At 39.0% G+C, this 9,378-nt stretch overlaps 1 protein-coding gene across 3 annotated transcripts in view; it reads right to left on the bottom strand.

The window, feature by feature from the left end:
- Positions 1-8,638, bottom strand: part of SCAPER (S-phase cyclin A associated protein in the ER) — a 515,685-nt gene extending 507,047 nt beyond the window's left edge. For 2 of the 3 annotated variants that reach the window (XM_029951067.1, XM_029951068.1), the window contains exons 1-2: positions 8,568-8,638; positions 1,091-1,158 (exon numbers count right to left, since the gene is read on the bottom strand). In XM_029951067.1, coding sequence (XP_029806927.1) covers positions 1,091-1,096 — 6 coding nt within the window. In that variant the 5' untranslated portion in view covers positions 1,097-1,158; positions 8,568-8,638. The remainder of the gene's footprint in view (positions 1-1,090; positions 1,159-8,567) is intronic. The other variant, XM_029951069.1, reaches the window with a different exon arrangement.
- Between the last annotated feature and the right edge of the window lie 740 nt (positions 8,639-9,378).

The following is a 9,378-nucleotide window of genomic DNA, read 5'->3' as shown; positions in this document are numbered from 1 at the left end:
TGAATGCTGAGAATGAACTGAGGGTTGAAGGGGAAGGGGGAGGGGGGAAAAGATGTGGCGGTGATGGTGGAGGGCACTTAAGGGGAAGAGCACTGGGTGTTGTATGGAAAACAATTTGACAATAAAATATTATGAAAAAAAAATGAAATACTTTAATCCCCTGACTCAGCCAGGACCCCTTTTATGTGCTTGAACAAACCTGTACTAGTTTGTAGCACATCTCACAATTATATTTTAAATCATATACGTAAGTATTTACCGTTTATCTTTCTCCATGAATGATGAATAACTGGCATGATAAAGAAATCATGAATAAATGAACATCACTGGGAAATGAGGTATTCAACATAAATAAGTAACTAAACTTTGCCCTGCTAAGCACAAATTCTTATCAGTTTTAATATTTTGGATGAAAATCTCTGATTCATACTTCCCTGACTTTTAAACAAAGGCTACTGAATCAACTTCCTCTTTTCTTGATACTTTCAGGTTATCACTAGGAACAACTTTTGTGTATTACAATATGCCCTCAGGAACTATAGAAATGCAAAGGATGGTTGCTGTAAAATAAATAGGCTCAGGCCAAAGTGCTTTTTAGACTTTTTGAGCTCTTTACTTCCTGATAATTAGACAGAACAGAAAAGCTTAATTCTTAATTATTTTCTCTTCTTCCCTATCAAGATACCATCTTTCAAGTCTTACTTGTTAGAATTATAGGAAATATTAGTACTATGGTTCTGAATAAGAAACTCAAGAATTCTAAAAGTAAAGTGAATATACTTTCATCATGTGAATTATCTGTGTAACTGATAATTATGGATGATCACAGGCATTTTTAATTTACTCTCAGGTTTTTGGTCACATTCCTTACCATCACAGTTGGCAAACAAGCAGTGCTTTTACTACGCTTTGCCCATTAGAGCTATTTAAAAACAAAACAAATCAACAGGAAATACTATGAAGCTGTTAAGAGGAAATAAAGCTCTCTGATGCTCTAGAGTATACTGCAAAGATAATAAATGAAAAGAGACGCAAGGAAGGGAGGACAAAAGAGACTAAGGTTAGTGTTTAAGGTAGCATGATCACTTACCATCATTCCTTAATTCCCTTGGTATGCCAAGAAGCTCATTTACCACATAAACCCCTGGGGTGTGACTCCTACAATAAAAAATAATATATATACATATATATTCTTACTCTTAACATTGTCAAAAAATATTTATTCTTAAAAAGATACAAGTCTCACCACCACAAGTTTGTCATTACATTAAACAACAAAAAAATAAAATTGCTCTTTTATACTGCCTGTTTTAAATATTCTACGCGGAACAATACCTCAGTTCTCTCCAAAAAAAAAAAAGTTAAATACAAGAGAAACACTGTGAATGAATTACATTAAGAGTCTATGATACCTCAATCCAGAGACTTTTTTTTTTACTACCATCTATATAGCGCACACAACTCACATACAGTATATCCTTACCAGTTCACAAATGTATGTTTAACTGAAACAAAAGTTTCATCCCTATTGTCTGAGATATACTCTGATATTTCCTTCTCATTTTTCAAATGCTGCTTTCACTGAATTGATTTATGACCCACCAATGAATGCAAACTCCGGATACAAAACACAGTATACCTCTTCTTAGGAACTTTCAGAAAACTGAGATTTTACCAGAATATTTTAATTACTATTATATAAGTCCCACATAGAACAGATCTTACTTTTAAGGATTTCAACATAATGTGACCAAACCTTTACTCAAATCCAAAGCAGAAACCCCAATAGAACACAAAGGGACCAGGATATTGCTGGATAGAATGGCCTAACCCCGTAAGAAAAGCTAATGAAACAAAGAAAAGAAAGTAGCAATTAGAAGCTAGGTGCTTCTGGGTGAGAGCCTAGGTAATTTATCCTTTGCCCAGTGTATTTGCTCCTTTTAAAATGCAGCATGTAAGTCCACACACAAACTTATACACAAGTATTCATAGCACCATACATAATGGCAAAAAATTGTTTTCAAATTGTGAAAACAATCCAAATGTCCACCAAATGATGGATAAAGTTGATATATCCATACAATGGAATATTATTGGGCCATAAAAAGGAATAAAATGCTTATACATGCTACAACATAAAGGAACCTTAAAAACATTATGCTAAGAAGCCAGCCAGTCACAAAAGATAAAGTACTGAATAATTTATAGGTAATTTCCAGAATAAGCAAATCCACAGAGTCAGAAAATAGACTATTGGTTGCCCAAGACTAGGGAGTTGGAAGAAAATGGGAGTTACTGCTAATGAGCATAGGGTTTCTTTTTGGAATGGCAAAAATGTGCTAAAATTCATTACAGTGATGGTTACAAAAGTCTGTGAATATACCAAAAGCCATTTTTAATGGCTGAATTGTATGGTGCATGAATTATATCTCAATTAAACTGTTTTGTTTTTTTTTTTAATGCAGTGCCTCTCTGTTCACCACTCTCCCAGCTACTCTCCATCTCGGAGTAAAAGCCAAAGTGCTCACCTCCCTGACCATACCTCGACTCCTCTCCTCTTTGGTGTTCATTCCACTGCAGCCACACTGGCCTCTTTATGTTCCCTAATGTGCCAGACACACTCATGCCTCAGGGTTTTATAATTATTGGCCACTTATCTGGAAGAGTCAAGATTTACTCCATCTTTACTCATATACCACTTCCTCAGTGAAGCCTTCCCAAACATTCAATTTAAAACTGCAACCCATTTAGGGGCACCTTCAGTACAGCACACAACTCTTGATCTCGGGGTTGCGAGCTCAAGCCCCATGTTGGATGTAAAGATTACTTTAAAATATTAAGTTATTTAGTAAATTAAAATACATTAAGTTGCAACTCATTTATCCTGACTCCCACCCCTGGGACTTCCTATCTAGAAGTCTAGATAGGAATGCTCTCTAGAGCATTTATCTCTAGAATAATATATCTAGAATGCTCTCCTCTAGAGTATTTATCACCTTCTAGTATTTACTTAATTGGTATGCTGTCCATCTCCCCCCACAGGGACATAAGCTTCATGGTGTTTGCTGGTTTTGTTACAGCTATGGCCTCAGAACCTATGGCATTCAGTAGGCACTAAACATTTGATAAAGCCCATGCTAATGAGTATTTGTTCACTATGTTGCCCTCCTCTCACCCTCCTACATATTCAAAGCTTTCTACTGTTCAAGGCCAGCTCAAAAATCATCTTCATAAAGCCTACTCTGACATCCCCAGATGACAGAGATCCTCTACATCTGAATTTCCAGACCACTTCATCTGTATTCACTTCTAAAAACTCAGAGAAAGCATGAGGTAGTGGAAAGAGTACATAGAAACATTGGCGTCAATCAAATCACTGGCTATGTGACTCTGACAAGTCATTTAATATCTTTGAGTATCAGTAGTCCCATCTATAAAAATGAAGAAGTTAAAAAGGCCATGTCCCGGGGCGCCTGGGTGCTCAGTCAGTTAAGTGTCTGACTCTTGATCTCAGCTCAGGTCTTGATCTCAGGGTCATGAGTTTAAGCCCCATGTTGGGGCTTTTTTTTAAAAAAAAAAAAAAAAAAAAAAGGCTATTTCCTCAGTTTTCCAAAATAGGTACACAAATGACTAACGGGAGCATGAAAAGATGCTGAACACCATTAGTCATTAGGGATATACAAATGCCAACCACAATAAGCTATCACTTCACACCCACTAGGATGGCTATAACCCAAAAGACAAAAAATAACAAGTGTTGGAGAGGAGAGGATATGGAAAAATTAGAAGCATAATAAACACTTGTAGGGAATGTAATATGCTATAGCTGGTTTTATAAACAATCTGGCAGTTCCACAAAAAGTTAGAGTTACTATATGACCCAGCAATTCCACCCAGTTACTATATACCTAGCAATTCCACTCCTAGGTATATACCCAAGAGAAATGAAGACATATGTCCACACAAAAACTTGTACACAAATGTTTATAGCAGCATTATTCATAATATTCAAAAAGTGAAACCATCCAAATTGATGAATGAATAAATAAAATGTGGTATATCCACACAATAAAATATTATTAAATTAATAATTATTAATAAATATTATTAAAATAATAAAAATAAAACATGAAGTTTCTGGAGAAGTCAAAACTATGTAAAAAATAAACTGTTACAGGGGTTAGAGAGAAAGAGAGATAAATATGCAGAATTTGGGGAATTTTTAGGGCAGTTAAAGTATTTTTTATGAAACTATAATGGTGTATACATGTCATTACACATTTGTTCAAACCCATAAATACAACACCAAGAGTAAATACTAATGTAAAATATGGACTTTGGTGTGATAGGAACCTGTCAATGTAAGTTAAATTAATATTAACAAACATTCCACTCTAGTGCGGGTTGTTGATAAAGGGAGAAACGAAGCATAAGTGGAGACGGGGAGTGTATGGGAAGTCTCTGTACTTCCCCTAAAAAATTTTTCTGTGACCCTAAAACTGTTCTAAAATATTAAAGAGTTTAAAAAAAAAAGCCAGAAATCCTGATACATGCTACAGCATGGATGAACACTGAAAGTATTATGCTAAATGGAAGAAAACAGACACAAAAGACCACCTACTATATGATTCTATTAATATGAAATGCCAGAATAGACAAATTCATAGAGGGGGGAAAAAGTAGATTAGTGGTTACCTAGGGCTGATGCAGGAAGTAGGAAGGGGAAGAGAGGATAGTTGGGAATAGGGAATGACTGTTAGGGGGTTTGAAACTGGGGTTTTGAAAATGTCCTAAAATTGTGGTGATGCTTGCACAATTCTGTGAATACACTAAAAACCACTGAAATGTACACTTTAATGACTGATTTTACTGTGAAATATATCTCAATGTGTGTTAAAAAAAAAACCTAATATGTAATTCAGAACTTGCAAAATTTCAAGCATTCAGTTACTACTTTCATATTTGCCATAACCACCACCCATACTATTATTCATATAACATTTTTCTCTAAATAAAACACTTTTACTTACAATTTATTTTTTTAATGTTTATTTTTGAGAGAGAGCACACACAAGCAGGGAACAGGCAGAGAGTGAGGGAGAGAGAGAATCCCAAGCAGAATCCTATGTGGGGCTCAATCTCAGAACCATGGGATCATGACCTGAGCTGAAACCAAAAGTCAGATGCTTAACGGACTAAGCCACCCAGGTGCCCCTTTTACTTACATTTTAAAAGAAAATCTATAATGCTACCATAAACAAAAAAGTCAGTTAAGATAAAAAAAAATGGATATGGGAAATATCTGGCAGTTCTCCTCAAATAAATTAAATTTGAGAAACTCTAGGCTACAGCAGAACAATGGGCAAGCAGAAAATGGAGCACAAAAAATAAACAAGTCAGTAAATGGAACAGACACTGGGCAGAAATTTTGAAACAAGAAGCTGCCAGTGATAAACTGAAGTCTCACTTGTCCTAGCCTGCCCTATAGTCCCTATAGAAACTGTGGAGATACTTGAGTCCTACAAATGGAAATGGAAGATTGGCTCAAGGGCCAGGAAAGACCTGCCTCTCTTCTTTATCTGAGTTTAGGTACGCAGGTTGTGAAGGGGCAAGAAGCAAATGGCAGGCCCAAAATAGTGAGAAGCCTGTTAGTAACTCTACTCTAAAAAATACAGGCCCATCTAACAGAAGCCAGGACAGTACATCTATCAATTATTCTGTATTTACCAACAAATTCTAACAAAGTTGGGGTTTATAATATCCAATGTTCACAAAATCTATCACTCATGTTCTTGAATTTTCTGAAATTGAAAAAAATCCAAATATTTCCCTGAGTCTGGTACTTAAACTATGCTGTCATAGGCATATTCAAAAACTATCAGAAACTGTTCACAGCTTTTTGGAAAGCCGTGAAAAATTAAGTGTATTATGGCAAAATAAGTACTTTGAAGAACATATACATTTTATTTACAATTTATTTATAATTCCAAGTTGTTTAATGAAGTTTTTAATTCGGAGGACTTCCATATATACTACCATGAATAAATCACACAGGATGCATTTATCTTCTCCCATGAACCTGGCATGCCTCTTTGAAAAAACCAAAACTACCTCTTTTTTGCAATACTACATTAAATTGGCATAATACATGCTAAAACCTTTACAAATGAAATATATCTGAGTTTTGCTTCAAAACAATGAAGGGGGATTAGCTTTTATGAGACAAAATTGTACATGCATACATGAAATAGAAAAACTGGTACATAGCAATTAATTCTACCTTTAATTCATGTTTTCAAAATATATAATGAAATTACTTTAAGAAATTATCATTAAAACATAGTCATTATTTTAGCAAAGTTTCATGAAATCTTTAGTGTTCATGTCCAGAATAAAGTCTTCCTATAAATCATTTCCTTCTAATAATTTTTTAAGGTGGCTCCACCAGTGAGCTGCAGTTTTTGCTTTTCTCATCATATCTACTGCCAAAGCCAAACACATTTGTGAAAAAAATGACCATCCCAGCATACAACTAGAAACAGATTTTTATTAATTATTTTACTATTCAAGTCATTTGCAGTTCTCACTTCTACAATTTCAGAACTGCCAATTTCACAATGGATATCAGCTTGCACCATTAGAAAGAATTCTGTTTAACTTCCCACTTCACCACCACCACCTCCTAAGTGTTTAAAGAATGTTCACGTGGGATTCCCAAATCACTTTTGTTTCCCCTTTAAAACTAGGTTGAGTTGTGGTTAGGTATGAAGGTGAAAGAAAGACAGAATCTGGACCTCCTTCATCTTAACATTCCTGTAAAGTGGTTAAGTAAAGATATTAATAAAGTTTGCATCAAATCAACCTTTCAATGATTAAGTATCTATGAAGCCCTAAGGATATTTTTAAAGTCTATATTTCAAATACCATATCCTTTGAACCCTAGTCACCAATTTATAAATGCATTTGTATAACAACACACGCACAATCCACCAGGTGGCCTAACATAAAGTTATTCTCTACAGAGAATAAAAAACTGCAGCTCAAGGGAGCGGGGAGAAAGGCAAGCATTTGCTGAGGGCTTACTATGGGCAAGAAGCAGTTCTTAATGCTGTACACATACCTCATTTACTTGCTATCAACAAATTTATGAGGTGAATGATATTATCTCTATTTTACAGATGAGGAAACCAAGGCTCAGAAAAATTAATCTGCCAAAGGATATGTAGTGAAGCTGGGATTCAGCCTCAAGCCAGTCTGCCTTCAAAGCCCTCATTCTCACACTTCCTCCCACAAAGAAACTTTCCAAATCATATTAAAAATTGACTCATCAATTATTAATTCCCTAGTGGATATTACTCAGATCATTTCCATATGAGACGCAAATCAATCTGCACCCAACACATTTTGAGGAAAAGTCATAGCTAGAAAAAAATACAAGAGCCAAGACATCTATATAAACCAGAGTGGGATGGATAATGGTCAGATTACCAACCCAAGGTATAAAAGCATCATTCCAGATCAACTATTCACCAGCTGGTGATCCTGGGGCAAGTAATAACGTCTTTGAACCTCAGTTTCCCCACTGATAGAATGAAGACAATGCCTAGCCCACCCTTCTACCTCAGATTATGGGAATCAAAGAGTTAATGTTGGTGAAATCAATGTGTAAACCATTGTACATATAAGGAATTACTATCTATTCAGTAAAATGACTATAATGAATAGCAATTTTCATAGAAAATATCTTGGCACAAGTAGAATGAGGGATACGGTCCACCAGCAACAGGAAGCTGGTCTCAAGCAGGCAGCCCCATCCCAGCGGGAGCCACTTGACAGCAGCAGGTGCTCAGAGAACCAGTTTTCTACCTGCTTTCTAAAAATCCCCGTCCCTCGCTGGCGAGGGGAAGGCGCGAATGAAGTGGTGGGAAAAGAGCACTAACACAGGCAGAAGGCTGGGTCCTACTACTCCCACGTGCAAGGCATTGGTTCAACTCTTCACCCCTTCAGGCCTCAGTTTACGAATTTGTAAGACGTAGAGAGAATTCCCGCCCTGCTTCCCAGGCAGAGCTAAGGCCCGAATCATCAAGCAGGGAAAGCGTGGTCAACTCTGCGGAGAATGAAATGATGGTGGCGATCACCTGTCAAATGAAGGGCTGGGTGGGAGTCTCCTACGGAAACTCCTTGCAGTTTGGACATTCCAGAAGCCTCAACACGCGCATCTCCGCGTACCCCGTGAAGGGGTGAGGCCGTCCCCCGCACCCCGCCGGGTGTGCGGGGTCCCACTTCCCTCGCACCCTAGTTGAACCCGCAGGGCAGGCCGGGAGCCTGCCTACCCTCGCCCCCAGACCTTCACAGAGGGACCCCGGGCCCTCCCAAGCAGCCGTGGCTCCCCTCCCCCAGCAGCGATCGCTGACCCTCTCCGCCCACACTCCCAGGTGAGGGGAGAGGGTAAAGCGGAGTATCCGCCGCCATTTTGTCCCTTGGACCCCGCAACGCATTCCACCGGGCCGGGCCTGAGCCCCGGGCCTCCTGGGTCTGCGCTACGCGCGCCCCTCGCGGACACTCACCCCCGGCAGCCTTGCGCAGTTCGGGGCGGCTCCGAGCGTCCCGCCGGGAAAGGGGCGGGGCAGGGAGGGGCGGCTGCGGAGGGGCGGGGCGGCTGCCCGGTGCACCACGTGACTCCTAGCCGTGGCCGAGCCGCTCCTAGCCGTAGTTGCGGCCGCCCGCGCGCAGGCGCAGCCGGGTTCGCGCCGACCGGTAGCGGAGGCGGGGAGGCTGGGCGTGGGTTGGCTTTAGTTGTCCTCGCGTGATTGCTTCTGTGGGGCTCTTCCCTTCCTTAACCTGCGTTCTCACCGAGGCTTTTAGCCACAATTTTGGATTCAGTCCCTTCCCTCCGCCTGTCTTATCGTTACAGTCCCACAGATTAACGACCTAGAGGCCCGCCTCACAAAAATCTGTGCATGTGGAAACGCTTCGGAAAAGCACGCAGCACTATGCCAAGCATTGCTTACCATCCGCGGTAAAGCTTTATTCGTCCCCTCTTGTGTGCCAGCCTTGAAAGGCTCAAAGTACAAGGTCCTACCAAATGTGTTTTCTCTACTTCAAAGACAAAATAAACACACCAATTAAATAATTTAACAATGTTTAAATCACAGTTCTGAATGAAATAGAAAAGAAACTCAACGCAGACCATAATTATGAAATGAATAGTCCTCATCACTTTTCATTCAGCTGGGAAATTCGGACTCTACCTTTCCCTCTCATTACCAACCCACAATAAGCAGAAGTCATGAAATCTAATGGAGTCTACCTCACAAATAGACTATAGACGCTGTGAAGGCAGGAACCATATTAAATGGCTATGTTCTGGCTCCTTTC

This window comes from Suricata suricatta, chromosome 9, assembly GCF_006229205.1.
Source record: "Suricata suricatta isolate VVHF042 chromosome 9, meerkat_22Aug2017_6uvM2_HiC, whole genome shotgun sequence".
Lineage (NCBI taxonomy): Eukaryota > Metazoa > Chordata > Mammalia > Carnivora > Herpestidae > Suricata > Suricata suricatta.
The sequence above is the reverse complement of the archived record's forward strand: the minus strand, read 5'-3'. Positions and strand labels throughout refer to the sequence as shown.